This window comes from Panthera tigris, chromosome B1 (assembly GCF_018350195.1).
Source record: "Panthera tigris isolate Pti1 chromosome B1, P.tigris_Pti1_mat1.1, whole genome shotgun sequence".
Lineage (NCBI taxonomy): Eukaryota > Metazoa > Chordata > Mammalia > Carnivora > Felidae > Panthera > Panthera tigris.
The window spans coordinates 76,602,240-76,621,366 of record NC_056663.1 but is presented as its reverse complement, the minus strand read 5'-3'; the positions used below and the strand labels follow the sequence as shown (position 1 = coordinate 76,621,366).

Here is a 19,127-nt window from a genome sequence, read left to right as displayed (position 1 = left end):
AGTCTTTCAACATTAAGTGTTTCCCAAATACTATACTTTTCTCTTGAGCTCGAACTTCCCATTCAATATTTCAGTAGGGACATCTCTCAGGAGTTTAAATCTCAATAGATCTAAAACTAAACTTCTCATAATCTGTCCACCCACCTCCTCTCCACAACTCCAACACCACCCTTAGGGAAATATATATACAACTATTTCTTCTCCACTGTTCCCAATATCAATAAATTCCACTCAGCAGGTTAAACTGAAACTTGGCAAAACATACTGGACACCCCCTCTCTTATCCTCGTTACCTAACTAATCTCTAAGTCATACAAACTGTATGTCCTCAAAATTTCTAAACAAGAATGTCTCTCTTCAACTGCACTATTAGCACCAAATATCACCTGGATTTCCAAAATAAATTCCTGTTCCTGAACTGACCCTCTCTTCTCAAGATCACTAACATCCAATGATATCTGCTTCCCAACACTCCTTACAACATTCTTTTGTTTGCATATTTGTTTTTTAAGGAACTTCACCTTATTACAGGGCCTTTGCATATGCTATTCCCTCTTTCAAAGGTAAGCTGATTCTGTTCTTTCAAATCAAAACTTAAAAGTCACACAGGAAGATATTTCTGACCACCTAATCCAAACCATCCCATCTCTATTCCACTAATCATTATTATAACACCCTAATTATATCCCTCCTGTCACTTACACAATTATTTATTTTGTTTGCATATTTGTTAAAACATGCATGGGTAAGATGGTATCTATCTTGTGCACTGCTAGATGACAGGCACACTCTAAGTTTTTAAGATCTATTTAAATTGCTAATTTAATCAATTAACCTACTTCTAGCTTCCATTAACTGTGGAAAATCATTAAGATTTCCCAAGTATGATAACACATATTAGTTGATGAATAAAGCTATTTACATAAAGAAATTTACTATGCCATTCTAAGGTTGTAAGGTTCATCCTGAACCTGAAATTCCTCACTAAGTTATAAAACTATCCAATCAAAATCTTCACTGGCATTAAAAAGCAACTATTGCTTATAATCTAGAAAGGCCAATTTTGGTGCCCTCTTTGCATAAGAGTTATACCCTGTGCTAGTTTTAAATATGTCCATAAATTCTTTGATATCTTCCACTTGAAGAAGTGGAGCTTTCCCCTTCTCTGGAGCCTGGGCTGTATTTAATGACTCATTTATGATAAATACAATGTAGCAGAATTAATGACCTACTCTACCTATCAAGGGTAGGTCATAAAAAGACATTGGGGCTTCTGACTCATTCTCTTTTGGATCACTTACTCTGGGAAAGTCAGCACCCATGTCATGCAAACATTCAAGCAGCCTATGAAAAGCAGATTTGATAAGACAGTTTTATTTCTTCTTTTCCAATCAAGATGATCAGTAGTTTCCTTTTCTGGTAATGCTTTCATGTGGGTTTGGAATTCATGTAACCCTGGTCTCATAGAATACCTTTAAAATTTTATCCTTCTTTTCTATTTTCTGTAATAGTTTGTTTAGAAATGATATTTTCTCATCAAATGTTTTATAGAATTTGTCAACGAAGCCATTTGAGCTAGGAATATTCTCTAGCTCAGAAGACCTTTAACTATAAATTCACTTTCCTCTGTAGAGGTATTAACGTTACCTATTTCTTAAGGAATCTGTCCATTTCATCTAACTTGTCTAAGTAGCACAGATTTGTTCATAATATGTCAGTATTTTCTTTTTAATATCTATAGGATCTGTTGTGATATCCCCTCTTCCATTCTTGATGTTGGCACTTTGTGTCTTCTTCTTCTTCATAAGTCATATATATATGATATATATATATATCATATATATATTAATATATATTATATATCATATATATTTATATATATATATTACATTTATTAATCCTTTCAGAGAAACAACTTTTCATTGTATTGATTTTTCTCCACTGTTTCTGTTCATATTTGATGAGTGTTCTGCTTTTATGTTTATGTTTTGTTTCAACCTACTTTGGTTTACATTTGATCCTCTTTTTCTAGTTTTTTCAGACAGAGGTTCAGCTGACTCAAAGCATTAATAATCATCATTACTATGAAACATACAACAGAAGGTTATGCATTTAAAAACAAGTAAGAAAAAATATTAATACAGATTACTTTCCAAAATTTTCTCATAAAACAGTACCTGGTTTGAGGCAACCCAAAACTGGTTCCAATACCAACACGAGGAAGATAGTTAACTACTTTCTTTACTGTTGCCGGGTCTGGGAAATTGAACATTACAGCAACTATGAAAAGTAATTTTTAAAAATTAGAACACGATATAGCTTCCTTCTTGGAAAACTAACTTCTTGGTCTAATAAATATTTACTCTTAGTTAAGGTATACAATTCTTGCCATATTACTTTTATTATAGTGCATATCAAGTTTTAGCATTAGTTTTCCAGAGGTGATAGTCATTTTACTTATAAACTCCTGAACCATAAACAATTTTCTCTAAATGCTGTCAGAAGTTCTAAAAATTGTTGTTGCACTAATGTGAAATGAAGCTGAGATTATCTAACTACAACTTTGAATTTACAAAAGTGAATTTTAACAAGTTAAATATATGTATCTTTGAGTTTCTATAAATAAATATTTAAGGTTTTAAGTTTTATAATTAACAATCTAACACCAAAGTCTACACATATAGGTGCTAAATTGTCACTTTTATTTATTTCCAATAATTAACAGTTTAAAAATTATTCTCTTTACAATGTTTATGTTTTTAATTTATATTTTCACATAAAATAGAATGACCTAAAGGAAAACACTTCTGTATAGATAATAGTCAAATTTAAATGTCTCCTAATCATTTTTATTTCAATAATTACACATTTTGAGAATATCAAGAAACATATAAATATACATAAAAATATTAAGTATATGTTAATTATAGTCATGTATAAATTTCCATCCTTAAGAAATATGAAAATAAGAAAGTCAAAATCATGAGAGAAAAGTTCGAAGATATCAAATTGGATAGTCTTAAAATTTTAACTACATTAATTGCAATATCATGACCATATATAAGCTTGAAGTAAGTACTCATCTAGAAAATGATCCTTATTCTCTACCTAGCTTAAAAAAATTCACTCCAAAAAAAATTTGTCAATTTGGTATAGCTTTGAATACTGACATTACCAAGAAGTTTCAGGTAAAGAAAATACATGGTCATTCACTAAGTATCTAAAACATATTTGGAACTGACATATACATATCCAACATATCTTTTTAATATGCCATCCTTACATACCCATTATTACATTGAATATAGGGAAAACAACAACAACAAAACTAACATTAAGTTATGGCAGATAGCCCAAGGCCATGGGGGAAAGGCAAAAGAAAAACACACATACAATAGCAAGGATGCATAAGAAATTTTAAAGGAGAAAAATGAATGAGGATGAGCAAGTAATAAATATTGTAATACTGAAACAAAATCTCTTTGGGACAGCAAGAATGCAGGCTGAACTAAAGCATGAAACATTCACTTGGTCATTTGCCTGAAAAAATAATGTTCACATTAGTTAGAAGACGTATGTATAGAAGAGGAGATCAAATAGGAAAGGGAAAAACATCTTTACCTAAAGAAATTTGTATTCTAAAGACACATGATTCCATACAGGGAAAATAATGTGTGCATGGAATATACATTATTATATGTAGAGTTTTTTAAACGACAACTTGTAGATTATAGAAAGAGAAAATAAAACTTTAATCTACTTATGTATAAGGAGTAAGCACAGGAAGTCACTAGGCTTTATATTATTTTCCCTTGTATGCCTCCACTCATACCCAACAATGCTTTTACTTCAAGTTCACCTTGTCTCGCCTTCTTGTCTTAATGAATTTTACCAAGTTCCATTTTAAACCCACAAATTGAATTTTAGTTCTTTCAAGAATGATGTAATACAAAGCAACCAGGACACTTGAGTACCATTTTCTGATGGTCCCTTTATAAATGGCAATAGATTAGACAAAAGATTGAATAAATATATGAATCATTTGATTACCCTCTCCCCTTTCTAAATGCATCCACCTTCCAGGAGGAGTTTAAGCATCAGAGCAATATTGAGAATACCAAAACTCTTCAACTGATTAAATGGTTAGTTATTCACCATATTTAGAAAATTTTGCACTAATCTATGATATGGCCAAAAAACTAAAATTACTACAAATAATTCTAAGAATGGTCAAGGGGGAAAAACCCATGAAGATGCATGTGGTTCAAAAAACGAGGTCAGTATGACAGAGATTAGACTACAAATCACTACCTAACTGGGAACTATATGGTATGTTCAAAAATGAAATCCGAAAGAGGTGGAGGTTAGCTTTATAACAATTTACTTCTGAAACATATTACCTCTGTTTGCCATAAAGATCTCCAGAGCTGTATTTTGCAAAAGATAACGACGAGAAAAGATTGATCGTATCTCTGTGAACAGCCATTTTCCATGCAACCCTTCTGTATATGCCAGGATCTAGTGAGAAAAAAAAATAAGCCCAAGTAAGTAACAGCAGTTGAATTTTTTTCTTGTTGTTTTTCCTCTTGAATAAAATAGAAAAGACCCTATTGAGAAAAATAATTTCTAAATATTGAAAAAACAGATACTGAAACAATCTGGAGGGAAACTAAGAAAACATATTGCAATGTATGGAAAGGAAGCTTAATGAAAAAGTAGAGGAAAATTATAAAACATCTACTTACAAACATATTTTGAGCTTTTAAAAGCAGTGATGTAATCCTATTTATTGTTTTTCAGGAAATACACATTGCATTATTTAGTGACTGAGTTTTGAATCATTTTATGGAAAGTAAAGTTTTACATAAAACCTTAAAAAGAAGGAAGACCTCAAAAGAATACCTTATATGCTTACAGATCACATATACAATTCAGTTTCATATAATAATGATTTTAGAGTAACCAGAAATATTTTTTATGTATATGAGGGTTTTTCTTTTAGGTAGAGTTGAAACACAATGTTGCACTGGTTTCAGGTGTACAGCATAGTGATTTAACAAGTTTATACATTATGCTATATGTTTACCACAAGGGCAGCTACCATCTACCCCGTTATATTGCTATTACAGTATCATTGACTATATTCCTTATGCTGTGCCTTTTACTGCAAGCCTGTATCTCCCTATCCCCTTTACCAATTTTGCTCAACCCCCCACCACCCTCGACCTCTGGTAACCATCAGTTTGTTCTTTGTGTTTATAGGTCTGATTGTGCCTTTTATTTATTAATTTTTCTGTTTTCTTTTTTTTTTTAGATTCTACTGCAGAAGTACCTTTAACATACTTTAAAATATATATGTACAGTAAATCCTAAGAGTTCTTATTTCAAGGAGAAATTTTCCCCCCTTTTCGTTCTATTTTTTAAAAATTTATATGAGGGGAGCCTGGCTGGCTGCATCAGTTGGGCGTTTGATTCTTGATTTCAGCTTAGGTCATGATCTTCTGGTTCATGTGATTGAGCCCCATGTCGGGCTCTATGCTGAGCGTGGAGCGTGCTTGAGATTCTCTTTCTCCCTCTCTCTCTTTGCCCCTCCCCAACTCTCTCGCTTAAAATAAACAAATAAACGTTTTAAAAATGTGTAAAAAATTTTTTTAAATTGTATCTATATGAGAAGATGCATGAATATATTGTGGCAATCACTTCACAATATATATAAACCAAAACATCATGCTGTATGCCTTAAGCTTATACAGTGATGTATGTCAATTATTTTTCAATAAAATGAAAAAATATATATATATTTCATTTCATAGCTTTAAAAAAAAAATCACACTTTTAAGGTCACTATTAAAGGCAACAGTCACTCATTCACAAAGCACAAAGACTGACTGTATAAGAGGTTAAGTATCATTTTGTCAGCTAGGCTAAACACAAACCTGCAAATGAACTCAACATAATCTCTCTATGGAGTAGGTGGTTGTCAGAGTAACTTGTTACAATTCTTGTCATCCCATGTGACAGACGCAATAGCTTAGAATGCTTTGCCAACTCAGAGTAATCCTGTCTTTAGTCCTAAGCCACTTTGTTGCTTTGTTATTCAAGTTTTTTCTTTTAAAAAGTTCATTTCAAAAGCTTAATTATGAAGGTGTTAAAGGAAAACCAGATGTGGAATTTCTCCACACCAGTACTTCACCTAATATTAATTTAATAAAGAAAATGAGACATATTTACTATCAAAATGTGATGAAAATCCATGAAAGCAAAGTAAACAATTAAGCTATATCTCTCAAAAGTAACCACCACTAAACAATACAAATAGAATGACATGTGATTATGACACTGCTTTGGAGGGACAAAGACAGGATAAACAAGGAAAGGAAAAATAATTAATAATAAGAATTTATCCTATGAAAACTTTCTTTTCTATTTTTATTTCCATTTTCTAGATCTTAACTGCAAACAGATCTATATTCCTCAATGAAAAATGCAATAATGGGCAAAAAGCATGTACTTTGATTTTTCTAAAAATTATATTTCTGGCACCAAAGGATTTAAAAATGAAAGAACAATTCCAAGTCTCAATGTTTTTTGAAAAACAAAACAAAAATTCTAAGAACCAAACAACAAATCAAACTTTCAGTTTTAAAACTGGTGATATGGAAATCTACTTTCACATAGCCAATACCTGTGTAAGTAAGAGCAAAAGAAATAAACAGGAAAAGAGAGAACAAAGCTGTAGGTATTACTCTCAAGATTTTCTGAAAGCAGAGGTTGCATGTACCTCTTTCCCTCACCATAACCAGCAGGTTTAAACTTTCAGAGTCTATAGTGTTCTCCTACTTGGTTTCTCTCCTGATCTATACTTCTAGAGTCTACTATGACCAGAGGAGCCAAAGAAAAAAGATTTTTTAAAAAAGTTTAAAATACAAATTAGATCACATGCATTTAATAACCATCCAGTGGCTTTGCACTACATGGATAATAAACATGGAAGCTCTTTACAATTGTTTATAAAGTCTTACATCTGGGACTTACTGATGAGCCCAATTCATTCTTCTTTGAGGCCTTTTATTTATTGTCTCCTCTGATGTGAATGTTCTTCTCTCAAATCTTCACATGACTGGCTTATTCTTACATTAGATTCTTGCTTCAATGTTACCTCCTTAGAGAAGCCACTGGATCTAAACCTCACTGCCTCCATAACCACCTCTTGCCCCCCCAAACTCACCATATTGCCTTCACAACATTTATCATTACATGCAATTATAGTATCTGCTTGCTTCTCTATTGCCTCTATTTAGCACTGGAATCTAAGTTCTACCAGAACAAAGACTTAAGTATAGTCTATTTCCATTTTCTAGAACAATGTCTGGCACAAAGTAGATGTTTCTGAATGATTACATGAGTCAATCAATGGCAACCTAACCTCCATATATGGCCCAAATACACTTCATTTTAATATTATAACAAAATTTCAAGTAATTTAAAATGCCTTAAAAATGGAGATTTACATTATTATTCAGATTACTTTCTCGGGAAAAACTGGGGCATCTGTCAAACCTAGGTCTATCTGCCACATGGTAACAAATGATACACACTCACCATTTTGGCACAGTCTCCACTCATTCACTCATTTACTATTATCTGTCTAGTTTCCATTGGCATTTGAATTTGCCATCTTGGACCTATCAAATAGTAGACAATTCAATATATGTTCTTTATCACTTTATACCCCAATCTATCCAATATTACTAAGGAAAATGAGAGTCAGAAAAATTATATAGTTAATACAAAGTCCCTCAAAGCTAGTGGCAGAGTCTGGCCTACTCCCAGATTCTCTAATCCAAAAGTACAGAGCTTACATATATATACTACATTGTCACATTTCTAAAAAGGGGCTTAAAAGTTTGTTAAACTAGAACTCAATCCATCAGAATTTTAATGAACTACATTTGTCTTCCTGTACTTGGGTTATAGGTGAAAAAGGAAAGAAAACAAATAACAAGGGCTCTTCTAAGGTCTATGATATGCTATGAAAAGAACACATTGATATGAAAATTCTACCTTTTATATCTCTAAAGCTATATAAGAAGACCTGCTGCTCATAATGGTGACGTCAGTCATTGTAAGATCATGGTCATGCAACTAAACATTTAATTATATTCTAGGATACTTCAATTATTAACAGAAATAAATATACTAAAATACTATTATAAGATTGTAATGTACTGAAAATTTTTCAATTAATAAAAAATTCAATTTATATCCCATTCCTTTAAGCAATATAGTCATTTAATAACCTACTTGAAGTGGTATGCTTCTTTAAAATGCTTTACGACCAAATCAAATTCACAACTGCAGAAAATGACATAAGTCCCATGTACCCAATACTCAAATCCTAACTTTATGCCACATTACTGCATGTATTTAAAAATTAAGGCGCGCTGGGTAACTCAGTCGGTTAGGCATCTGACTTTGGCTCAGGTCATGATCTCGTGGCCCACGAGTTCGAGCCCCTGTCGGGCTCTGTGTTGACAGCTCAGAGCCTGCAGCCTGCTTCAGATTCTGTGTCTCCCTCTCTCTCTGCCCCTCCCCCACTCACACTCTGCCTCTGTCTCCCTCTCTCTCAAAAATAAACATTAAAAAAAAATTTTTAATTAATAAAGCTTTTTAGATAGTACTGAAATTCCCATAAATAACCTTCCTGATACCATTTTCCTCCTTTGTAAGAGTCAATCACTGCCCTTGTTTTAAGGTTTATCATTCCTATGTCAGTTTTTATACTGTTAGTACATATATATCCATACATAATATCCAGCATTGTTTTCTATGTTTTCAAACCCATATTGAATGCAAGCCAGTAATGTGCTTTCAAAATTAAATATAAGCAGGTCTATTGTGTTAAAACTCAGAGAAAGAGAAACAGGAGGAGACACAGACAAAATTATTTAAAATTGCCAAAAATATCAAACATTGAAATCACACATGAAAACTAGCCTGACTCCAAGAGAGTTAACAAATGAAATTCTATACTTACAGTCAAGATGGCGGGTTTAAAATAGAAACAAAAAATCTTTTAACTAACAGAATTAGTAGCTGAAATTGATACAATAACATTTCTTTAAAGTATTCATTAGGAAAAGGTGTCAGTACTGAAATGCAGCTGAGGCCTAGCTAAGCAAGAGGTTTATTTCTTATTGGAATAGTATATTCCTGGTCCGAGGCTTCACTTCAAAGTCTCTAGAGTTCAATTAAAACTGGATTAGGTAGAAGCAGACCCTTCTTTGGGACTTTCTGTTCACTGAAACTCTACATACACTGACAGCACCCTAGACAGAGGTCTAGCCCTCCAATGAATCAGTTGCTATGGAAACCGTATCATTACCATTGCGCTGCAGTTATGACCCCCAATCTAAAATAGCTTGAAAGCTTAAGCCCACAGCACTCTTTGAATGTTTACCACCTTGTTTTAATATGGTTAGTATTAATAGTAGAAGTAAATTCACATTTCTTTTTTTTAAATAATTTGTTCAACAAAGATGATTAAATGTTGAGGTAAGAGAGTTAGAGAGGAAAGAGAAATCGGTATTTAATTTTAAATATATACACACACACACGTGTGTGTGTATATAACATTTCTTTACATTAAAATTATCAAACTCATATTCTTTAAAATTGTTATCTGAAAACTGTGCCTTCTGAAAAGGGATATATTATTTTCCCCAAATAATACACACAATGCTTTCTTCTATCTTTCAAATAGTATACTGTGAACACATATGAAAATTTCTTCACCCTGTTGCATTTATTAGCTTGAAAGCAAATAATTTTTTCACTTTCTCTTTAATCATTCATTTTGAAAAGCTTATGAATTTATCCATATAAAACTTTCCTCTAATTGCTCATCCTCAAGAGAGAACAAAACAGAAACATATTTATTGCCCAAATGCACAATACTTTTATGGACTATCAAGCTTTAGAAATTTTTAAATAAACTCTAAATATAAAGTTGTAGTTGCTTCACTAAAGTAAAATAAAAGGTTTGGTTTTCAAAAACTATACAAACTATCCTCAATCAATTTAAAATGTTTTAAAACAATTTTAAACGGGAAAATATTAAAAAGTGATAAAATGTTTTACCTCAAAAATAAATATTTACACGGGTGTCTGCATATATAGAACCAGTAAACAACTTTAAAATACTATTCTTTCTAATGTTTAAGACTAGCTTTGCGTAAACTAGTCCCAAATATCTGTCAATTTTTGGAAAGGTTTTACTCATTGAGACAATTCCATATTGATTTCTGAATAATGTGATTAAAGAGTAAAACTGGATAATATATATGTCACCAAGAATACTTAAAATTTCATAACAAAACCATTTCCAAACTATATAGATATACTTAACATCAAGAAAAATGTTTGAAACTTAATATACAAAATACAAACTAACCATGCCATCAATTAAGCTATAACACCAATGGAAGGAAAGCCTAGAAACTATTCATATCCCATTTTCTTGAAACAGGATTATAAATTAGTCACAAAGATTATATCTTAATATGGGAAAACAGTAGATATCTGAAATACATTTAAAATGAAAGCACATATTGAAAAAATTCTAATAGCAGCTCATTACTAGATATATGTACAAATATGTTTTATTTATAATAATCGTCATTTTAACAAACTCATGGAAGTAATTTTAATCAAGTATTTTAAAGTTGTACCATTCTATTATTTACACAATTTTTGGATTTTGCTGCATATAATTTTCTCTGAAACTTGGTATCAAAGCATAGCACTCAAGAATTTATTCACAAATTTAGAATTTATTATTCTAATAATATTGAATTCTATTTGGCTTATGGATTTACTTCATCACCAACCATATAACTTTTATGTTTTCAAAGATATATTCTTAAAGTAAAACTCAGAGGTCTTTCTTGAATTTAAAAATGACATACAGTTGACTCTGGTTGTAACTTTACAATACTACTTTTGTTATTAAATATATACCCATGAACACACAGAATGTGTCCAAACTTTGAAAAGAATAATGATAACAATAATACAAAAGTTATGAATATGAAAGAAAATTACCTTTTAAATTAATTATGAGTTATTTTTTTCCTTCTACATAGTAAATTTCTTCCTTTTGCTTACTAGGTACTATGATGTAGTACAGTATTCTCCTTAGCATTTTCATGGGTGACAAATTCAATTAAACATATTCATTACTCTAATGTTCTACTTGGCAGTTTAGTCAGTATGAAAAATTAAAAATATATAAATAAAATGCTACGTGACCTCTGTATTGATTGGGCTAAAATGGTTTTAGCCTGGGTGTGGATGATGGGGCAGCTGGGAGGGGCAAGAGGGGAGCACACAAACACATACACTCTTATGTTTTCTCTTCCAATTACTGAGGGAGATGATAAAACCACAGCAAATGATGTATCAGCTCATTTTATCTTATCGCTTTGGGGCTAGGTGACAATGAAGTTCATATTTCACTGGCTCCCATTGAAGATTGTGAAAATTACTTGCCCTCATGACCTGAAATTTCACTAGAAGACAGAAATTTCTCTTCTGCAAAGTAATGCAATTTTTCAGATGTCAACCTTTAGCCCAGCTTTAAAAATTAATTTCATTTATATTAACCAATGATATTGATATTTTCACAGCATGCTCTTTGATACATGAAGCACTGACTAGCAAATTGATGTTGCTTTAGATGGGCAAAACTATTTTATTTTAAGCTGCTATGGCAGACAGATTTATGGCAAACTGAAATTCCTATTTCATAATTTAATATTTGTGCTGGAGTGATGCACCTTTAAGCCCCCAGCTTGTAAATAATTCAGACTCCTTAGTTGGTTCTGTTTTATTTTCAATATTCTTCAGCTTAAAAATAATTTGCATTCTAAATGACATATCATAAAAGCCATCTCTTATTGAACATTTAATATATATCTTAATGAGTCAAAAGCCAAATGTGATCATGTAGAAACAGAACAAAGAAGGTATTTATATATCATCCAACTAATATTTAATTTTTAAAACATAAATATATCTGCATCTGATTATTTTTGAAAGAAGAATCCAAAATATACCAAAAAAGGCATATTAAGGAACATGAATGTATCTTATTTTATTTTTCTAACAGCACATGAGGTAAAGAGCTAGGCATTACATTTTCAGAAAAAGAGTAGAATAAACTTAGATAACTATCTGAATTAAAATAGAGATATTTGGGTTAGATATACATTTTAAATACAAACATAATTTTTAAAAAGCCATAATGTCAATTTTATCATGAAGAAGCTATAGAAATGTTCTATCTGATTGTAGTATGAGATAGAGAAATACTATTAAAAAATTTTCAATATTTGTAGTAGTAAAAAGGTTACTAAAAGATATACAGTCCAGAATCTTAGCAAGGTTTATTACCTTTATCTAGTAGAGTTTTGCTAACTAACATAATGTCGTGAGAGGACAATCATTACCACCAATACGTTGTCATTTTATCAGTAAATTAAACATAAATATGCATAAATTTATGCATTAATCTATACTCTTAGAGAAAAGCCAAGAAAAACATTTCCCAAATTTAGCTATTTTGTCCCTAAAATGATTCTTAATGTTGTTCTGGCCAATTTTCTATCCTCAAAATCACTTTTGCATTTTTTTATGCTAACAATGTGCAAGTTGTTTTTGCTGAAAAAAACTTTTCCTTACATCAATGATATGGGAGAAATAGTGATATAAAATTATACTTTATGTATACTTTACATATAATATTTGTGCATACTTTTTTTTAATGTTTTTATTTATTTTTGAAGAAGAGAGAGAGAGAGACAGAGCACGAGTGGGGGAGGAGCAGAGAGAGAGGGAGACACAGAATTCAAAGCAGGCTCCAGGCTCTAAGCTGTCAGCGCAGAGCATGATGTGGGGCTCCAACTCACAAACCGTGAGATCATGACCTGAGCCGAAGTCGGACATCCAACCGACTGAGCCACCCAGGTGTCCCACTTTTTGTGTATACTTTATGTATTAGTCATGTCTCGAAAACTTAAGAGAATAAGATGCTATAGTCATTAAATTCAGGCTATAAAGTAACATTTCCTATTATTCCACACACTGACCCTTTAAAGTCAGGAGCTTTCTGTGTCTCAACAAAAAGCTAAATTTAAATCAGCACTAATAAAAACCTGTCTAATTTTAGATATATTGGAATGTTCTATAATACACATTTATTTTTTTTGAGAGAGAGAGAGAGAGAGAGAGAGAGAGTGAGAGAAAGCACGCGCGGAAGCAGGGGAGAGGAGCAGAGGGACAGGGAGAGAGAAAGGGAGAGAGAACGAGAGAGAGGGAGGGTGGGGAGGGAGAGAGAGGGAGAGAGGAAGGGAGACAGGAAGGGAGAGAGGGAGAGAGGGAGAGGGAGGGAGGGAGGGAGGGAGACGGGGAGAGAGAGAGAGGGAGAGAGGGAGGGAGGGAGACGGGGGGAGAGAGAGAGAGAGAGAGAGAGAGAGAGGGAGAGAGAATCTTAAGCAGGCTCCACATTGGACCCGGGGCTCAATCCCGCGACCCTGATATGATGACCTGAGCTGAAATCCAAAGAGTTGGGAGCTCAACTGACTGAGCCACCCAGGCACCTCTATAATATATATATATATATATATATATATATATATATATATATATATATATATGTAATATTATATATTTATATATTATATATTTATTATATATTATATATATTTATTATATATTTATATTTTTTTAAAGTTTATTTTGAGAGTGTACGTGTGCATGAGCAGGGGAAAAGCAGAGAGAGAAAGGGAGAGAGAGTCTCAAGCAGGCTCTGCACTGTCAGCACAGAGCCCAGGGTGGGACTTGAACTCACCAACCTGTGAGATCATGACCTGAGCTGAAATCAAGAGTCGAATACTCAACTGACTGAGCCACCCAGGCGCCCCTACAATATATATTTTTAAAACAATCAAAAGTCACAAACTATTTTTCTTCTCAATGCCAATTCCTACTTTATGAACTCAGTCTCAATCTCAAATTGGTATCAAAAGCCCTCCCTAGATACATGAATTAAATCTTCAAGTTAGAGGCACCTGGGTGGCTCAGTCAGTTAAGCATCCATTTTTGGTTCAGGTCATGATATCACAGCTTGTGGGTTAATGCCCTGCATAGGGCTCTGTGCTGACAGCTGGGAGCCTGGAGCCTGCTTTGGTTTCTGTGTCTCCCTCTCTTTCTGCCCCTCCCTGACTCACACTCTGTCTCTCCCAAAAAATAAATAACATTTTTTAAACAATTAAATCTTCAAGTCAGAAGTAATATCAGCCTGTAGCTGGACTACATATCTCTTTGTAGCAGGTACAATACGATTCAACCACTAGAAGTTTCTCTGGTCGGGGTGCCTGGGTGGCTCAGTTGGTTAAGCACCCAACTTTGGCTCAGGTCATGATCTCGTGGTTCATGGGTTCGAGCCCTGTGTCAGGATCTGTGTTGACAGCTTGGAGCCTGGAGCCTGCTTTGGATGCTGTGTCTCCCTCTCTCTCTACCTCTCCCCCACTCAGGGTCTCAAATATAAATAAACATTAAACTCAAAATAAATAAACTCAAAAATAAATAAATGTTAAAAAAAGTTTTAAAATAAAGTTTCTCTGGTGAGTAAGCTATTTAAAGTAATTAAAGGGAAAATCTTTATCTTCAAGAAATTTGCTTTTATTCTTCACAGCAAAAAGCAGAAATAAATGCAAAATGGAAAAGAAAAAGTTACAAAGAACTTAATGCTAACATCCTCAAATCCCCAGGACACTTTTCTCCTAATTAAAGGGAAATACTTTTCCACTTTATTATATATATATTATATATATATATATATTTATTTTCCTATATATATTATATATAATATATATATATAATATATATTTATTTTCCTATATATATTTATATATATTTATTTAGCTTTCCTATTAATCACTCAATTTGTTAGCTAGAGTCAGTTATAAATGAGTAGTACATGTTCCTATTTACTCCATAATAGAGCAAAAACTAAATATTATGCCCATATTCAGCTTCAGATATAGTCTTCCAAAAAGCTATTTTCTTAAAGAACTTAGTATATTACACAGAACTTTATGAATACAACTTAAATGAGATTTGGGGTTAACCTGATTCCACTGTGTAACTTAACAGTGCATACCCTCTCCAGACTGGAGTTCCTACTTGACGGAGTTCTTTGAGGCTAGGCCACTGATCTTAGGTGTCTTTCTTTTCTATTCCATTCCATTCTACTCCATTCTATCCTATCCTATCCTATCCTATCCTATCCTATCCTATCCTATCCTATCCTATCCTATCCTATCCTACTCTACTCTACTCTACTCTACTCACAACACCTAGCACAGTGCCAAGAATATAGAAGACAATGACTAGTGGATAGAGCGCCAGTCCAACCTCACAAACTATATGATATATATGATTCTAGGACACATGAACAAAAACATAGCAGAAAGAAAAAGGGGTAGAAAAATGAAATGTAAAACTACAACACAGCATTTTTAAAAAATGAAATCCTAGGGTCAGAGTATTTAACTTCTGATCAAGATAAAGTAACAGACTGAATTTACCCTTACACAAACAATATTTAAAACAGATGTATGGAAAAAATTGTTTCAAGACAGTAAACATCAAGAATGAAAGACAGTGGTCCTTGAGAGCTAAGAAATGGCGAGAGGTGCAAAATAACAGAGCTCCTGTGATCTGTAGTCTTTAGCTGAGTACTTAACAACCCATGTGTTTAAACAACAACAACAACAACAACAACAACAACAACAACCACAACCTGAGGCCAGGAAAAGAATTATCCCCCTAAATTACAAGGAACAACACCCAGAGATCAAATGCCTAAATACATACATACGTACATACATACAGTCTCATAGTTCATGGAGTCCTGGGTAAAGTACTCAGAAGGTTTTACCTTACCAGTGGGGAAAAATTAGCTATAAACTAAATGGTGCTCTGCTCTGGTCCTACCTAACAAACTTTAAAAGCAAGATCCAGATAGATCAAACTATTTCTAAGTACTTAACTGTATCACAAAACAATGCATTAAAATATCTAATATAACAAGGTAAAAAGCACCACAGCTGGTATTTATTTCAAAATTACCAGGCCTACCAAAAATAATCAGGAAAATATGACCCATAATGAAGAGCGAAATTAATTAAAAATGACCCAGAAATGACCCAGATGACAGAATTATCAGAAAAAGGATATCAAAGGGCACCTGGGTGGCTCAGTAGGTTAAGCATCCAGCTCTTGGTTTCGGCTCAGATCATAATCTAAACCAGGTCATGATCTCACAGTTTGTGAGTTTGAGCCCCAAATGGGGCTTTGCACTGACAGTGTGGAGCCTCCTTGGGACTCTCACTCTCCCTCTCTCTCTCTCTCTGCCCCTCCTCTGCTTACTCTGTCTCTCTCTCTCCAAAAAGAAAAAAAAAAGAATATCAAATCAGATAATGTAGATTTTAAAGCAAAAATATTACTAGGGATAAAGACAGTCACTTCACAATGATAACAGATCATTTCATCAAGTGATTGTAACTATCCCAATTGTTTAGAAACTGAATAACTCTTTAAAATATATGAAACAAAAACTAAGAACTAAAATGAGAAAAACATAAATCCACAATTATAAACAGATTTCAACATTCCTTTCTCAATAACTGATAAGTAAATGAAAAACCAATAAGGATAAAGATATGAATAAGATTATTGACCATGACCCAAATGACATTTATAGAACATTACATCCAACAATAGAATATAAATTTACAAAAACAGGGCATATTTTTGGCCAAAAAACTAAGCTGCAATAAACTTAGCAGATTCATATCATATAAAGTATATTCTCTGACCACAGTGTAATTAAATTAGAAGTCAATAAGATATCTGAAAATTTCCCAAGATTTGAGGAATGAAGATTATAATTCTGAAAAATCCACTGGTCTAAGAAAAAAGAAAAAAGAAATTAAAAACCATTATGAACTGAATACAAATGAAAACACAACCTGTAACTATTTGTGGACTGCAGCTAAAGCAGTGCTTAGAGGGAAACTCCTAGCACATATATTAAAGGTAAGAAAAAAAAAAAAACGGTCTCATATCAGTGTATTCACCTTCCATCTTAAAAAACTAGAAAAATAGCAAATTAAACCCAAAGTAAGCAAAAGATGTAAAAATCACAGTGAAAATCAATAAAAGAGCAAACCAAACAATAGAGAAAAAAACAATGAAATGAAAAACCTAATCTTTGAAAAGATCAATATAAACTTCTGACCAGACTAATCAGGCAAAAGAGAAAAGACCCGAAGTACCAATATCAGAAATGATATGAAGAATTATCAGATTAGGAGAGAGGAAACATCACTACAGATTATGCAGATACTAAAAGAATAATAAGGGAATATTATATGTAACTTAATATTACTAAGCTGGATGATTTTTATCAATGGACAGATTTCTTGAAAGACACAAACTACCAAAGCCTCCTCAAGAAGAAACAGATAACATGAATAGTACTATATCCATTAAAGAAATAGAACTCACAGTTTAAATCTTCCCATAAAGTAAATTCCAGGCCCAGATAGTTACACAGGTAAATTCTACCAAATATTTGAGAAAGAAACAGTGCCAATTCTACAAACTCTTCTAGAATATTAAAGAGGAGGGAATACTTGCCAACTCATTCTATGAGTCCAGCATTACCCATTTATTAAAACCAGACAAAAGCATTTTAAGACAAAAAAATTCAAGGGACAATCTCCACTTAAATATTTATGTGATTTCTTCTCTTGAGACTTCTTATGGGTACTCTATAAAATAAATGGATTGAATGTCTTCTCCAAGAGATGTTTTCCCAGTTTTCCACTATCCCAAATTTTCTGTGAATGCACCCACCTGTCCCTTACATTTCTCAAAAATGTCTATACCAGTTTCCTTTTGTCCTACATCCCAACTTGACTTCCTTTGGATTTTAGTCAGGTGGCTGAATTCTCAGCCTTCTCATTTTATACTGAGTGATTTCATCCATAACCACTGTTTCTAATACCAAACCACACAAGGGTGCAAGAATCTAGTAAAGAGACATTAGAGGTAACCTTGGTGAAGTCAGTTTTAGACACATATATCCAGTCACTTACTAGAGAGCTCCACCATAATTACCTCTAAATTTTCAAATTCAACATATCTGAATTCATTTTGTCACCTCAAGAGCTATCATTAGTCTACTGGAGACTATGTTGGTAAACGGAGCCACAAATATGTAAACCACAAAAAACCCGAGTCATTCTAAACCTTAGAACTCGTTCCTTTGGATCTCCCTACATCCTTCTGCTCTTGGTTCTATATACAGAAATCTCCTTTGGAAAAAGTCCTCATCATGTATGAATACTTTTATAGACATATCTCATGTTCCAACCATGTCACACAATATACACACGTCAATCATGCTATGCTGTTACAGGCTTACATGCCTTCCAATGTGTTGGGTCTTCCAATGTGGAAGACAATCTTTTAATGAGCTTGGTAGAGGAGGTGGTGGTGGTGGTTGTGGTAGAACAGTAGTAAGCAGTAAAAGCAACAGCATTATAAAATACAATTTAATTAGAGCTCATTCTATACCATGATTATGCTAAGTGCATTATTCCAATTAATTATCAAAATGGCACCATGAAATAAGTATAATTTTCACCATCTTATATATGAAGCAACAGTTATTGAGAGTTTATATGACTTAGCCAAAAATCACATAACTGGTATGTGGGGTAATCCAAGTCTACCAGACTTCAAAAATGGTGCTCTAAGCCACTGCATATTATTTCCTCCATGGTGAACCTCTCCTCTCATCCTTAAAGGCCAAGACAATTTTTCATAAAACCTCTGACTTCCTAAGCAGATTCAACTGTTCTCTGCTTTGTGCCATCACAGGTCTAGTACCAACTCCATTTATTTGTAAATGTCTCCCTGATTACACAGTTATATGTATGTCTACCTAAACACATACACATTACTTATTTTTGTGAACCCTGAATACTTGGTAC

At 33.0% G+C, this 19,127-nt stretch overlaps 1 protein-coding gene across 3 annotated transcripts in view; it reads right to left on the bottom strand.

Moving 5' to 3' along the window:
* The window catches only part of LRBA (LPS responsive beige-like anchor protein), a 781,201-nt gene that overhangs the window by 201,184 nt on the left and 560,890 nt on the right, over positions 1-19,127 (bottom strand). For all 3 annotated transcript variants that reach the window (XM_042983782.1, XM_042983784.1, XM_042983783.1), the window contains 2 exons: positions 4,401-4,518; positions 2,178-2,280 (listed from right to left, as the gene is read on the bottom strand). In XM_042983782.1, the coding sequence (XP_042839716.1) occupies positions 2,178-2,280; positions 4,401-4,518 (221 nt within the window). The remainder of the gene's footprint in view (positions 1-2,177; positions 2,281-4,400; positions 4,519-19,127) is intronic.